This window comes from Pteropus medius, unplaced genomic scaffold, assembly GCF_902729225.1.
Source record: "Pteropus medius unplaced genomic scaffold, Ma_sr-lr_union100, whole genome shotgun sequence".
Lineage (NCBI taxonomy): Eukaryota > Metazoa > Chordata > Mammalia > Chiroptera > Pteropodidae > Pteropus > Pteropus medius.
Genome location: NW_024352784.1, coordinates 16,100,685 through 16,116,814, shown reverse-complemented (window position 1 = coordinate 16,116,814; position 16,130 = coordinate 16,100,685). Strand labels below are relative to the sequence as shown.

Here is a 16,130-nt window from a genome sequence, read left to right as displayed (position 1 = left end):
TGTTCTCAGTTAATTGGCTAGGACATCAGAGGTACTTAACAAATCTTTGAAGGAATAAATTAATAAATGGGTGGTAATATTATCTTATTTGAAAGGGAGTTTTGCTAGAAGAGTTAAGATATAAATTCAAAAATTTAAGTTTTCAGAATTTGCAGCCTGATTTCAAAAACTGATTAAATCACACAAGTTGAGTTTAAACTCCATTGATTTTTCACTGGCCTGAGAAAATGTCATCAGTGTGAGGAGGTGTGCCCTATAGAGACTATTAGCATAGTGATTAGGGAGTGTGTGTGTGTGTGTGTGTGTGTGTGTGTAGCGTGGTGTGTGTGTATGGACATCGATGACTTTCATTTATAACTTACAAAAAGGTAAAAAGTGATTTTAGCTAATGTCTTTGAAAACTTGGACACATGTTTCGTGGGTTTGTTTACATATGTTCTTTCATGGAGGAAGTTCTTACTTTTATTGATTGATTGACTTTTGCCATTTTAAGATAAAACTTTAATGTAAGAACACCTTTGGCCACCACTACAGAATAGATTTCTCCTGCCACTCACGCAATAGATCAAAACTCCAAAGGCCTCCCAGTGACAGCAGGACAGGAGAGTCTATGCCTGGTGTTCCCTACCCAGCTCTGAAGAGAAAGGGCCCAGCTCAGACACTTCTGGGTCAACTTTGTTAATAGCTTGCATTGAAACAATACAGAAATGATGCAACAACAATGGAAAGATTATAAAATTTTTTTAAAGGAGTAACTCCGCACTCTGTCACAACTTGATACTTAAATCTGGATACTTCCCTTTCCTGATGTATTTCCCACCAAACGATCAGCTTCGAAATGCAGAGGCTTGGAAGGAGTGGGAATTATGACTTGGCCTTTAAATCTCTCAAAATATCTTCATACTACATATCCATTCCAACTGGATATTTATGATCATGCTTTTTAAAAAAGATCTTGAATTCCAGATGTGCTCTCCTTTAGTTCCTTTTTTGTGGAAAGCAGGTCCAAGAACCTTATTTTCCAATTCTTAACCATTTTTTCTAGCACCATCCTTTCCTCAGTGAAGAATTGAAACACAGGTGAATTAATACAATATATCTTTTTCTAAAATATTCATAAAGTGTTTCTAAGAATGATGACATTTGAGTGATTTCATTTTATAACTTTGATTTCCTGTATTCAAGATAAGCTAGTTTGTGCTCTGTAGTTTAAAATTAAGATAACAGATTTTACTTACATTAGAAAAATCCCTACATAGTAACACTTAAATTACATAAATAACAGGGAGAAGGTGTGTATATGCTATGAAATGGCTGCCATGTCATTTTCATCCTGGTAGTACTACCTAACTATGTTGTCAGTCAAAAAACCATCATGAGTTTATGTCATTATATTTAAATACAATTCTATTCTAGGTTTACCATGTAGGACCATGTACAGAGTGAGTATCCTGGGTATACCTTCTCTAACTCAACGAATTAATTATTATAGTAAACATATCTGATTATATTGGTAATAAATTGAAATGTTGGCCTCTAAGATCGCTGTGAACTTGACTAACATCTGTGAGTTTTTATTTTTAATTCGATATCATTTGGTACTATGAATTGTCTTACAGTATTTTTTCTTGTAGAAGTCTTTGTATTAGAATATTAATAAAATCCATTAGTTAAAAACATATACAATATCATGGAATAAACCAGTAATTACAAAATATTGTCACTTACATATCAGTTTAATAATGTAGTATATTTTATTAAATGATGCCTCATGTTTCAGAACACTTAAGTTGCTTTCTCTTTATTCAGCTACTGATAATGCTAAAAAATACATCCTTTTGCATATATCTTTGTGAAAAATTCTATTGGAAACATTGCCTGATATGATGCTGCTGAGTTGAGGATATTTGGATGTGATTTTGGTAGTTACCACTGAACTGTCCTGATACAGATTGGGATGGTGCTGCTCTGGCTGGCTGGCTGGGGGACTCTGAGCAGGTCTCCTAAACCATCCACTGACTGAGAAGTGTGGTGAGGTGGGCGCAGCTCAGACATAGGGAAGGGGGCACAGTTACAGGGTTCCTGTAACTCCCCAGGACCAGGAGCCAAGATAGCATCATCTGAGGTATTTGCCTTGTGTATGCTCCAGGACAAATGGGAAGTGTCCTTATGAAAATCGACACTCTGGAGGTGTAGTTATAGAGACTAGAAGAGCTCAGCGGGCGGGACACTGCAGCCACAGCCAGCAGTGGTGGAGGATGCATCCCTGGATGTAGGTTTTGAAAAAAGACCAAAGCCCTTGGTGGTGGTGATGGGTGAGGGTCGGAGGTGAGGGTAGTAGGGGGGACCAGAGGGGTAATGGAATTTCAACCAGATTGTCCACAATGTAATCCTTACTCCCTATACACAGCTCTACTAGCAGCTCTACTGAGAACTGAAATCCAGGTTCCTTTACTGGAAGCTGCAGAGGGGAGGAGCCAGGAGCAAACAAATGGGCACCTCAAACTCCTGTCCCTGGGTGGGTTGGAAATTTAGCTCCTGCTGCAAAAGAAATACAGTAAATTCTCCAGCAGTTGACCTGAGTTTCTGGCTCTGTCTTATCATTGTCATCTGCTACTGGTTGGTAGCTAAGGGTTCCATTGCCCTAGCCAGAGGTTGACAAGATTATTGGAAGAGGCCTCAGTTACTAAAAAGTTGTCTATGGCTGGGGACAGCTCTGAAAGCTAAGTCTTGTGTTTACGGATAGTATAAAAATCAACTTTCAATTAAAAATAATGCTGATTAGCGCAGATCCAGTTTTTGTACAATAAAATTACCTAAGTTTTTCTTTTTTTGAGATCTGATGGGACTAAAAAGAAAACATTACTTTGACATAAACAATTGACCAAAAAATGAATTATTCACTGAGTGAGAACATTTAGTGTATACTATTTTTATGTTTTCTATATAAGCACAAATAGTTTTGTTCATTATATTAAAAAAATATGAAATCCTAAAGGAAAACAAAAAATCACCAGAACCCTATGAAAATCACCATTAGCTATATAAAATTGGAATATACTAAAGGCTTTTGAATTTATGGTATTTAAAAGTAAGGGAATAGCCACAACATATATTCCATGAAATGGGTAATGAATAATGATTTTTACTTAATATAAAAAGTTATTTTTTACATTATTGCTGTAATTAACAATCCATTACATATATTTCACTATATTAAAATGATTTATTTCATGTTATAAAATGTTGAAGGAATCAACGTTAAAGTTACAAAAAGACAACCTTATTTTCAATTTGAATTTTCAAACACTTAAACAAATTGGGTAGAACGTGCCCATCATATTGAAGAAAAATAGAATTTCTATAAATAAAAAATGTGATAATTAAGACTAGATAGTTGGTGAAGAGTTTAATGAGCAGATTAATCACAGCTGAAGAAAGGGTGAATTGGATGATAGATATGACACAGAGGTCTTCACAGACAGAGGGAAACTAGGGGAGTGAAATTGAGATATGGAGGATTATGGTATAATATCATGTATGTAATACATATATAGTATAATGTATGAATAAGTAGCTCTAGATAGAGCTGCCAAGGAAAATGAGAGTACTGGCCTGATCATCTTGTGATTTCCAGTCTAGTTAAGGATACTGATAATGCTTGCGTATGTGTAAATGTGATAAGAATTGCAAAGAAATGCACAGCATATGTTTTCAAATAAGATTACTCCAAATTAGATTATTAAACTAAAACATGATAGATAGGTAGATGAAGAGATAGTAGGAAATTATTTCTAGATTGCCAATGGGTCTTTACAGCCATGTTTTTTGAGAAGAGGATGCCTGCTCCCTCCCTTGCATTGAATTTTACCTTTTTCAGACACCCCTGTCATCTATTATTTTACTTCCTGAGGACATTTCAGAAAAAGCAATAACCAGAGAACATATTATATGCCATGCATCAAGGGTGATGATTTTCCCAAAATGAATAAAGGACAAATTGATATATGTTTTTAATATTATCACCATATTTAATAAGCACAGTAAATGGATATTCACGACATAAAAGGAAACTAAAAATAAAATATAACATACTTGTCTTATTTGACAAGGCACAAGGAAAAGGACTTTCTTAGATACTGAGGTTTCCTGGCATACAGACAGATACTCAATTTGTCTCTGGTCGGAAGTGACTACAGCAAAAGATAGGCCTGAGACAGGGAGAAAAGGAGCAAGAAGGGATGCTACATATAAGGGAACTTTGAGCAACATCTACAAAGCTCACAGTTCTACCCTCATAATCCAGAAATACTCCTATTCGGCCAATAGGCCTTGGCACATATTGCAATAATAGTGGGGAGGTGGTAAAGACATTGTAGTGAATGCCTTCCTTAGCACACCCTAGAAGAAAGAGTCCCTTCTCCTCATCTATCTGGACATTCCTATTATTCTTTTTCCAATAATCGTTACAGACTCCAAAAGCCCAATTCCAAGAGTCTTCTACTTCTATCTCCCAATAATATCTACCAGAGGTAAAAGTCTGAGCACCCCATGCAAGAAAACATTCAGATCTTGGAGCGATACATGGTGCTTCTTGAGGATCACATCCAACACTTATGCTTCTCAAATCTCCATACACGAAGACATGACTATTAGTTCTGTCACAATCCAAAGTAATATTTACTGCAAAAAGAAAAAAAAAATGTATGTAGGCACATATGTAAATAAAGAGAATTTAAAGTCCTGAGGGAAAAGTGGTTCTTTTAAGATATTACTTTATTGGAAACAATGAAGTCAAAACAGCAAGGACGATTTTGGTTGTCACCTCTAATAAAGTATAGAGATGACCAATACATCTGCAGAACAGACAAATCTCTAATCACAGACATTGAACATATTTTGACAATTGAAATGCTGAGAGTCAAATAGAAGACATCTGAGTTCGCTTTTCACAGCAAATCGGCCAGTAAATAATACGCCGTGAACACTCTTCAGTTATCAAAAATCAGAATCAGAATATTTCTTGTTTCTAAATCATTACATCCTCATTTTGGAAGGGATGTGAAGATCTGCCAATTATTCAATCACCTTTCTAGATAACTGAATAGAAATTTATAGATGTCCATTTTAGAAGTGGTTTCTTAAAATGATTTTTCACAAAACCCTTCACCAGTCTCCTCTGTCCTCATTCTGGGCTGCCCAGATTTTTGAGATTTAACATGTAATTCTTTAGATTATGAGTAAACTGTTTTTTGTTTTTAATTTTAGTTATTGTCTATAAAAATATTTCTTCTTTCAACTTTTATATATCAATTCAAATGTTTACATTATAGAAACATGGCCTTGTAAAAAAATACAAAAAACCCCAACAAGTTCCAGTAAACTATATATTGCCAAAAAACTGCTCTTCACATTTCAAAATTATATATACTGAATAAATATACAACTTTGTATGTAGCATTGAATAATTAACCTTAAATCTGAGCATTGCTTGATTTATTAACATTTTCATTTCCAGCATCATTTTTTTTTACCTGTTAGGTAATTTGTTAATTATGAGCCTGGATTATATTTCTGTTTTTTACTACCTTTCACTCTTCATATTGTAAATGTGACTGTAAAGACATGTTCAGTTAAAAAAGGTCAGTCATGTAATCCACTAATGTATGAAAATAAGCAACACACTTAATAAAGGAGGAAAGGTTACCTGTATGATCCTAACAACACATGATAGCTTATGGAAATCTGGCTGCAGGGTCTCTCCTTACCTTTGAAGCAGTTGAGCCTTTTAATCAGTCCAGGGATGGGCCCCGTGCTGAGCTCTGGATTCATAGGTTGGGGCATGTGCAGCTCCACTGTTTCACTCCTGCAAGAAGAAAGATGAAGTTATCATATCTATAGTTAAAACAAACAGACAAAACTTCTTATTTATAAGACACTTTAACAGAATTTTTTCAATCCATAAATTCGGAAATCAAAAATTATTACTTTGTCAAATAATTCTTATTTTCAGTTTCTGAATTTTCAAGTATAATGGATAAGTCCGAGTCAGAATTTTCTTGCCCAGGACTTCCTAAAGATCCTTGGTCTCTTATGCCCTTGAGAATATTCAGGAATGAAATTCTGGATTCCAGTCCTCACCAGACTCCACTGAAATGCTCCCTGTCTGGAAATGCTGGAGTTCTCTGAGGAACTTGTTGCATATGTCTCAAGAGAGAGGCTACCTGGAGCCACGCTGCCCTTGGGACTTCACATCATTCTCATACCCAGAGGATCTGTTTTATCTATTTTTTATAACTGTCAACTGCTCTAGCCAGGAGCAACACATGACCAGGGATTCTTGCTGCTGGGATACCTCCTCTCCCCACTTATCCTGATCCTACTGGTGGCACCACTGAAGTATTCGACGTTCTCATCACACAGAAAACGCAACACCTCCTCATTTGTATACGTAGGCTTTTGAGAACTTAAAAGGAAATTGGGAAGGGTTTTTAAAATTAATTTGTTTTGCAACTTTTCCTTTTAAACTGCCAAATAAATCTAGAGTATGGCAACAAAAAAGGATGTCTACATGGAGTGAGGGAGGAGAAAATAGACCCAGGAAAAAAGTGAATCAAGATCATAATAAGTTATGCCTACACTTTAGCAGATTCTGCCTGCTATCTGTGGATATGGATATTGAAAGAGCATCAGATAGTATGAAGGTAGACACTCACCTGTGCAATATGTCTCCAAAATCCTGTGAGGAGAAAAATAGAAAGGTTTAGTGCTTTTTTGCAAATGACTCTTCCACTAAGTCTGGTGTGAGATTTTGAGACAGTTCTAGAAGTTACTTTCCAACTGTATTTCTTCCAAGGAAGCATTAGCTATTTCTTCTCAAACAAACAAAAAACCTAGTCTACCATATTGTCATGACTTAATGTCCTGGTAGAGACTGAAGACTTTGTGCAAGTAAAGGAGCAAGAGACCTGAGGAGTTGCTGTGCTCTGCTGAACCTTGATTAAGCATCCAGAATCTTCCCTATTTCCAAAGTGGGTAGACCCAAAAATGAAAGTAATGCAAGTCTAGATTCCCAATTCTCCCCATATTGCTATGTACACGAATTATCCTAAATGTCAGTAAACAACCTACTATTTTGTGAATTTTCACAAAGCCAATATATCATTGATTTTTAGATAGAAAGTATAACTCAGGGATCTTAACCATTCCACAAAGTTTCATTTCTCATAGATAATGTAGGAGAGATCTTTGGTCCATAGAGTCCCTGGTAGAGACTCCCAACAAAGTAATTGAATTTATGGAAATAGGTTTTTGGAAACAAATGATGTAAAAGGGGAGGTGTATTTCAGTTGAAGGAATACCAGTGCACATGGGTGTCCAACATCCTGATACCCCACGTCTCAGTTCTTACCAGGAGCAGCTCAACATCTGGTTTATGGCACATATCCTTCAGTTCTTCATACATTCCTCTCAAAAGCTCCCTCTTGCGAGTCATCCTGGCTTTACTTTCCTTGAGTTGCTGAAAAATCTCCTTGCCCTCCTTTTGCAGCCTCTCTAAATGATGTTGCTTCTCCTCATGAAAAAATGGAAGCATCTTCTCATACTCAGCACTGATTGTTTCTCTCCTCAAATTCACATAATTCTGCAATGATATTGAGTTACTTAAAACATGAACCCTTTTATCTATTTCCTATTAAGTCCACTGATTCTTCTTTGCCTCATGAAGATCAATTATATTTAACTTATAACCCTCAGTCTCACCAATTTTCACAAGCCACAAAATTTTCTTTCTTTCCTCTTTTCTGCATTAAGGTTAAAATATTTTTATTCAAGCAATTGCATCTACTTTATTCATAATAAAGTGTTTGATAAGACAATCATAAAATCAAATTTGTGGTTTCTTTCTTCCAGCCCATATGTGTGAAAAAGCAACACAGTTCATGCTTAAGAGATTCTTGAAGACTTTGCACAAGTGAAGGAGCAAGAGACCTGGGGAGCTGCTGTGCTCTACTGTAACCTTAACTTTAGATTTATATTGACTGGATTATAATCCATTATTTAGCCCTGTTTCTGAGATTTGGGGCAAGTTACTTAAACCCATTATGTATGTTGTGACCTCAGACTCAGATGCATTTCATCCAGCTAAATCCTGTCCTAATAAGGTTTCATTTACGATCTGACCCCATTATCTTTTCGACCTTAATTCCTTTCATTCTCCTAATTCACTGATTCCCGTCCTCCCCTGTCATCACAGATCTTTATGGTTTCTCGAATGCCCCAAATATATCTACCTGCAATACCTTTCCACATGCCATTCTCTCCACCTAGAATTTTCTTCCTGTACCTACCCTTATGGTTGCCTTTCTCTTCAGGTCTCTTTTGCAATGTGCAGTTTTTCAGCGAAGGCTCCTCTAATGATGCCTCCTATTAAACACTCAAACCCTCATCTCCAGTCACTATGCTCCTGTAGTTCTTTCCTCCTTACTGCTTTATTATTCTCCAAAGAACTTATCACTCTAAAGCATCATGTATTTTATTTACGTGTTGACAATTTGCTGCTCTGATTTAGATTGTAAGTTTTGTTAGGGCAAGGATGCTTTCTATCTTATTCCAGCTACATTTTCTAGGTCAATATTTGGCACAGACTAGGTGTTCATGAAATGTTTCTTGAGTGAATTCATATTAGATATCACACCTTCAGAAAGATGACCATCCAGAATGAGAAAATCACTTATTTTTAAATTCCTTTAAAGTACTCAGACAACTTCTATTTAGATACTAGTTTCTGTATTTGGGATGTTTACATGTGTCCGTCAAGACACAAAGCCTCATCTCTTATAATTTTTTTCATCATATATTATTCAAAATTAATTACTTAAGGTACTTAATTTAAGGGTTTCCCTAGATTTGAAACACTGCTCTCTCTTCTTAAAATATTCCAACTGTTTTCAAACATTACTTGTCCACCGGTATCCATATTAATGCTTACATTGCCTCACTCAGGTACTTACTTCACCTGAACTTTTGATGGCTGCCAAATGTCTTTTTTGCTCAGTATTTACCCCATCCTTCCACATGGTGTTCTGTGGAATGGACCACTTTCTGCGGTTGTTTATATAGAAGTAGTATTTCCTGGGAATAAACTAGCATGCCTGTGGGTGATATCTGCAGTTTAGTTAGAAATCCTGACTAAGAGCCCTCCTATCATACATAGGGTAAACACTCTCTCCCTGGTGATCATCCTTCCCTATCAAATCTCAAAGAGTATTATGGTTTCAGATTAAGTTCCTATTTTAAGTCATTCATATGTCTACCCCATGTTCATGCTGAAGGTCGAAGGAGTATAGTACTAACCTCCCAAGATCTGACAGTGATAGTTTCCACATTCAGGTTTCTGTCATTTTCACAATATTTATCCCATAAAGAGCGCATTTTCTTCAGGAGTTTCTCCTGCAAAAGAACCACAAATCAATTGGAGCACCAGTGAAGAGGATAATGTAATATTTAGACCTAGTATAGGGAGGGGCCCCAGAATGAGAGGTAAATCAGCTCCATTGAAAACAAAAGGGTCATAGGGTGACCTTGCTTACATCATATATTTGTCACATTTAGGAAGCTTCAGGCTAAGGAACCCCAGGACAGAGATTCTGAAAGTGACAAGCCAATGCTCAAGGAAATAGACCCACAGGAATTTCATATTCCTCGTAGAGAGGTGGATTTTCAGGGGCATCACTCACCTGGTATTCCTCAGCAGCTCCTTCAACAGACCAGTGTCTGTGAGCCTTGTGCTCCTGAGAGCTAGAGCAGTGAGAACAGAGCAGGCGCCTGTCATCTTCACAGAAGATCTGCTTTGTCTTCTTGTGTAGCCCACATATATTTTCCCCAGAGCTGAGGAATTGCCGGAGACTGGCTTTTCTGACAAGGAGAACCAGTTTCTTTATACGAATATTTGTTTTAAAGTCTCTCTGCGATGTTCCCTTGCATTCAGAGCAGCAAGCAAGATCCGAAATGTCCTGCCAGCTGAGGCAGAAACAGGGCCTGCAGAAGCTGTGCCCACAGTCTATGGTGACAGGGTCTATGAAGTAGTTCATGCAGATGGAACAGGTGAGGTCCTTTTGGAAGACTTGCAAGATACTGAAATCCATAGTTCTGAGGAAGAATTAGCAACAGGTCATTTCTGGGCCTGGGTTGGTTGGTGAGAAACTTCTGAGTGGTTATGTGAGCATAGTGATAGCCATACTTTTTTCTCTTAGCAATATTAATGCAGGACAAACTATTCTATGACAGTATGGGAAAACTGAGGCACACAAAAGAGTCCTGAGGCTTCATAGCAGACATTATTTTGACTAGATGGCTCACAACCCCTTCCACACCCAGTTCCTACAAAATACAAATTTTTGCAAGTATCCATTTTCCTGAAAGTGGATATGAAATTTGGGTCCTGATCCTAATTGCTCTAAATCATTCAGAATTGCTCCCATTTTCTTTTCAATAAATTGTTGAGTGCAGGAGTGGGAGCTTTAGCACATAAATCTATTTCAGCCAGTTACTATAAGAAGGATGGTTCTATAAAATGACTTCAGACAGAGGATCATGAAAACCTTAATTATCTTCTTTAAAATAAGAAAACAAACAAGAACACCAATTAAACAAATCTAGATTTACTAGAAGACAAAAGAAATGATGAAAGAAATTGGGCCTTTTTTTCTGAAGGATTGAATTAACTTTTGCCCATATATGTTATCATCATATATCGCAACAGTAAGTGGTATTCCTAGAAGTATCGTAATCTATATTTCAGGCAGGAAAATAGAGGCTGAAAGTTTATATAAACATTTCTCTTGATTTTTTTTAATACAAAAGAGTAGATTTATTTTAAACTAAAATATGTATAATCATATTTCAACTACAAACTATTTTGACAGTTCTAAGGAGCTGACTTTTCTTTCCTTACTAGCACAATCAAATTAAGGTGAAAAGGGAAAAGATTAGAATTGCAAATAGACTTCAGAGGCCAGTCAGAGTCATTTACAGAAATTTTTAATTGGGTTGATTTCTAAACTAGGGTATTTCAGAGAACCCTCTCATTCTCTAGTTCTGCATCCCTAATCATTTCTTAGTAACTGAAAATTATGTCTGCAAGCCGAAAGTCGTGAAAAGACAGCATTTACACTCTGACAATAAGGTCTTTTTGATACATTCATTACATATATGTGTGTGTGTGTGTGTGTGTGTGTGTGTGTGTGTATATATATATATATATATATATAATGAACTCCATATGCTCACCATGCATCCATACCTGTAGCAGCAAACACTATATTTTAGATACTTTGCTATAAAATTACATATTTGGCAACTACCTTCTGGCAACATATCGAACAACGACAAAATACACAATGCAGCAACAACTCACATATTAATTCATTGCAAAGCAGAGTAAGGATATGAATTACAAACAGTATAATTTAGTAGGTTTAAGATGAGATATTTTTAGCACCCAAATAGAAGGAATTTCCTTGACATAAATTGCTTTCACCTCTGGGTTCTGTGAATGGTTTCCACAGGAATCTTCCAGAAATAATTGTTAAATACACCTCAAGAGGAGGAGTTCGCTGGCTGCAGCAGTAACTTTCAGAATTCTCCACAGTGTAGCCAACTTTAAGTGCAGTCCGTCTCCTTTAATGAGAAATAAACTTATCTCATGTACGTCCTTTTATTAGAATCTTTGAAGATCATACCCACCTCTTTAGAGGTATTGTAACTCCCAGATATACAGCAAGGTGACAATGGAGATGATGAGGTGTGTGCAGTGAGAATAATTCCCACTTGCCCTGTTGGTTAACACCAAGCTTTGTTTCTAAAAATGACTATCTGAATGATGCATCTAAACTATAAATACTATCGTAGTAGACATATGTCCAGCAATCACCTAAGATTAATTTAATAATATTTATTGGGTTGTATGCCTTAAGTGAGCTGCTAACCAATGTACAAGATAGTCCCTCGACTATACCAACAAGAAGCAGTCTCTAAAATTTCATTTTTTTCCCCTTTCTACCACTTTAGAAGAAATCATTGATTATCCAATATTTGGGGGCCATTATCAAATTTATAAATGTTTTGCCAATCTCCTGGGTAAAAACTATTTTCATTCCTTTCTCCACATTATTAATTATAGTTAACATTATTTCCTGTTTATTTGCTCTTTAATCTTATTTGCCATGAATAAGCTCTTCATAAAATTGTCCATTTTTCTATTGGGTAATCTATTTTATTTTTATTTAAGTACAGATTCTTCAATGCATTTATGCACACAAATTCTTTTCTTTTTAAAATGACAGGTCTTACACATTCCATTATTCATGGTAGTTACATTATATTCAGTGCACAAACACTCTATTAGCAAGAACTGAAGCATAGTGGAAATACAGGTTTGTCTCCTGTGAACCTCACAATATTTTTTACATTAATCGATCAATATATAATCTTGTTTTGTGTGTGTTTCTGTTTAAAGACATCTTATGGAATATATATTGCTAATAAATTAACATGGAATTCTTGGCTAACAGTATTATATGTAGTTCATATCTTAAGAAAGATATATTATCTCCATAATTCATATTACAGTGCTTCAGCACCAAGGTTGAGGGCCTTTTTAAACAGTGAAACTACCAACAAAAAGCCCCGAAATGCCCCAAGCATGGCATAATGTACATAATGTACCATGGAAAAGACACTTGCTTACAGAATGAAAGCTGAAATAAGAAGGCAGAGTCTCCTTGTTTGAACTTAGCTCGGAATGTTCAACTGGCAGGACTCAAACTTTTCCTGGTCAGTGCAAGTCCAAGGATTACCAGGAAAGCACCACAGATATTGGTTTTAGGATTACAAATAAATTTTAGTGACTAGGCAAATTTGCAAATACAGAATCCTCAAATAATGCAGATCAACTATACTTTTATTGGTATGCTAAACTTTTGTGTTTTTATATGAAAATCCAAAAGAGGAAGGAAATTTGGGAGGAGCTATCCAAATATTTTCTGAGAGAATTCTTTACCAATGGACCACAAGATTGCTTATCAATACTGTTGTAGCAGTGAAGAATATATCAGTCCATTGTCACTCAAGATTCAACCAGAGAAGCGGAACCAATAAGGTGAGTGTACATATAAAAAGATTCATATATAGATTTACTACAAAGAATTAGCTTAAGCACTTGTGAGAGCTGGCTAAGCAAGTGTGAGGTCTATGGTAAAGTAAGTCGGGAAGAGAAATCACCAGCAGGCTGGAACCCCATGGTCATGGGGCAAACTGTCACTGCCAGTCAGGAGTAACTGGAGCATTTCAGACCCATTTGCTAACTGGAGCCTTGTTTAAGGATTGTGTAAGCCTTTCTTTAAAGAAGTTCTGCTGATAAAGTCAGGCTCACCTATGAATTTCTCTAGTTTACAGTCAAAATAAGGGATTTCACTTACATCTGTAAAATCCCCTCGAAGCAGCACTTAGATTAGTGCTTGATTGAATAACTAGGCAAGAGGTATATATACAAAAAAAGGTTGCTGCCTTCATTCCATCCTTATAGCTCAGCCTAGCCAAGTTGATGTGTCAAAAAACTATAAGGTTATATATGTCATTAAATTTAAAAAATATAAAAATAGATCTCCTTTTTCCATTCTAGGTTTACCATGCAGGACTACCTACAGAGTGAATGCTTTGGATGTACCTCCTCTAACTCAATGAATTGATAATTTTTGTAAACATTTCTGATTATGTTGTTGGTAAAAGAATGAAATTTTGGCCTCTAAATCACTCATTGTGAATTTGACTGACATCAATGAGATTATATTTTAAATTTGATATCTTTCAGTGCTGTAAATTGTCTTGCAATGGTATTTCTTGTCATGTGGAAGCTTTTGTTTTAGAATATTAAAATTCACTAGTTAAAAACATAAAAAATATTATGAAATAAACCAGTGATTACAGAATATTATGAAAAATCAGGTTAATAATATATAGTATATCTTATTAAACAATACTTCACATTTCAGAACATTTAAGTTATTTTCTATTTATTCAGCTACAGAAAATACTACAAAATACATCCTTTATGTATATTCTCAATTCTGAGAAATTCCTTTGGGAAGATTTCTAGAGATGATGTTACTAAGTTAAAGGATATGTGTATATAACATTTTGATAATTACCACTAGACTGTCCTGAATTTAAAATTTAAGTCAGAAAACTCGTTTCTTAAGAGACATTTACTTCACTTTAAAAGTGAATATTGAACTATTTAACAATATTTTACTCAAATCATTGATGCATTATCTAGGTAAATATTATAGAATATTATCTATAGAGGTATGCACTACATTTACGTAGACTGTAAAGTATACTGCATATAGAATCAAACACTCCTAAAAAATTTTTAGGATCTACAACATGTATGAAACTATAAGATATCTGGCAATTACTTTCTGAGTCCTTATAATACATAACAACAATTAAGGGAAACGTAAAACAAGAGAACAAAAATTAATCATTGTACTAATTTCAGCACGCATACCGAGAAGGGTGCCAAAACAGGAATGGAATCATTTTCAATTGGCAAACCACATTTCATAGAAACATTCAGTTTGCTGATAAATTAAAACTTACCAAAGCTTGCTCTAGAAGTAGTAATATGAAGTCAGCTCCGAGATTAAGCCTTCCAGGTGTGAGAATTTTCAGAAGTCTCCCAGACAGGGGAGTTCCAAACACACTCTCTGTTCTGGATGAGAATGAGCTTGGCTCCCTCAGTCTCCTTATATTGAGTCTCTAAAGACCACACCCATTTCTTCTAAGTGATTACATTTCAGAGGTCTTCACAGGTGCTAATGATTAGATTTAGTGAATGATTAGATTTCTTCAAGCAGAAGAAAAGATTAAGTCAACACCTTTGCTAATGTCCCTAAAAATCCTCTGCGAACATAATCTAATCAAGAGCCACTGATTTGACAATGAATCGACTTTCATATGCCACCTTTATATCTAAATTTCTGTACATCATGCATTTTTAGTTTTAACTTGCAAAAGATAGAAAACACTATTTATTAGTACTGATTTTAGAAAATATCTGAACACTTGGGAATATATTACCTGAGGCTGGTTTAACTATGCTCTGTCATGTAGCACATGCTTCATATAATTTATTGGTATATTTTCGTACTTTAAAATAAAACTTTAATGTAAGAACACCTCTGGCCACCACTACAGAATGGAAATCCTCCTGCCCCTCATGCCACAGATCAAACCCCCAAAAGGCTCCTCAGCAACAGCAGGACAGGAAATTCTCCAATGGTGCTCCCCAACCTAGCTCAGGGGGAACAGTAGAGAAAAAATGCAAAACCCAGCTCAGGAAACCCCAGGCCAAGGAAGAGGAGTTGTACTCATATAAATTTGAATTTATATCTACTTATGTCTCAATTCATCTTATTCAGGAAGGGGGAGGCATTATTTCACCTTGTACCCTTGAGAATACCTGCTTCCTAGTTACCACAGCTTCCAAATATCCCTCAGGCAGGCATGGAAAATCAGTGGAACCCTGGGTTCTGAAGAATCAGCTCAGACCTCAGCAAAGGCTCGGCTCTGCAGAGAACTTTGGGCCCAGCAACAGTCTGAGTTTTGTGAGAGATAGAGCAATGCTCTGAAGGGTTGGCTGAAGAAACTACCAGGAGGAGAGAAAGGAAAGAGGGAGCCCCAGGTTCCAGGAAGTCCCACTTTTTGCACATGGGGAGCTGGTTGAATCCCCCGGGAAGTCACCACTCCTTGCTTGACACTTTTGCAATCAGGAATTTTCCTGGGTTGAACCAATTAGGGATCAGATAGGAGGTGGCTTTTGATTCTGGGGGCAGAAGCCAGGGAAGCAGCAGGAGGAATGTCCCATGAGAAGGAGACCCAGCTGAGCAGGTGCCTCGGTTCAAGGGCAGAGTGTGCCTAGAGTGGGTTGTGACCTTTTAGAAGCTGCAAATCCCCCAAACCTCCTGACCCTGCAACATCAGTGCATGGAGCAAGTCAGATGCGGGGAGAGGTGGGCTAAGGGAATTCTGGAGGGTGAAGTGAGAGACTAGTACAGGATCCTGGTGGGG

General features: G+C 36.4%; 1 protein-coding gene across 1 annotated transcript; it reads right to left on the bottom strand.

Annotated features, from left to right (window-relative positions):
• Positions 1-4,168: 4,168 nt before the first annotated feature.
• Positions 4,169-14,704, bottom strand: LOC120590544 (tripartite motif-containing protein 51-like). The gene is made up of 7 exons (XM_039848337.1): positions 14,662-14,704; positions 9,738-10,149; positions 9,355-9,450; positions 7,412-7,642; positions 6,717-6,739; positions 5,769-5,866; positions 4,169-4,683 (listed from the first exon to the last, which is right to left on the bottom strand). Exons 2-7 carry the CDS (start codon positions 10,143-10,145, stop codon positions 4,169-4,171), a joined length of 1,371 nt encoding a protein of 456 aa, XP_039704271.1. The 5' UTR covers positions 10,146-10,149; positions 14,662-14,704.
• Between the last annotated feature and the right edge of the window lie 1,426 nt (positions 14,705-16,130).

What these genes read in the sequence shown, in the direction of transcription:
- LOC120590544 (XM_039848337.1), bottom strand. Translation starts at nt 10,145, where the DNA reads ATGGATTTCAGTATCTTGCAAGTCTTCCAAAAGGACCTCACCTGTTCC. An exon ending in GAGCTGCTGAGGAATACCAG is followed by an intron (nt 9,451 to 9,737) that starts GTGAGTGATGCC and finishes GTTCTTTTGCAG; the next exon opens with GAGAAACTCCTGAAGAAAAT. An exon ending in AAGGCTCAACTGCTTCAAAG is followed by an intron (nt 4,684 to 5,768) that starts GTAAGGAGAGAC and finishes TTCTTTTTGCAG; the next exon opens with TAAATATTACTTTGGATTGT.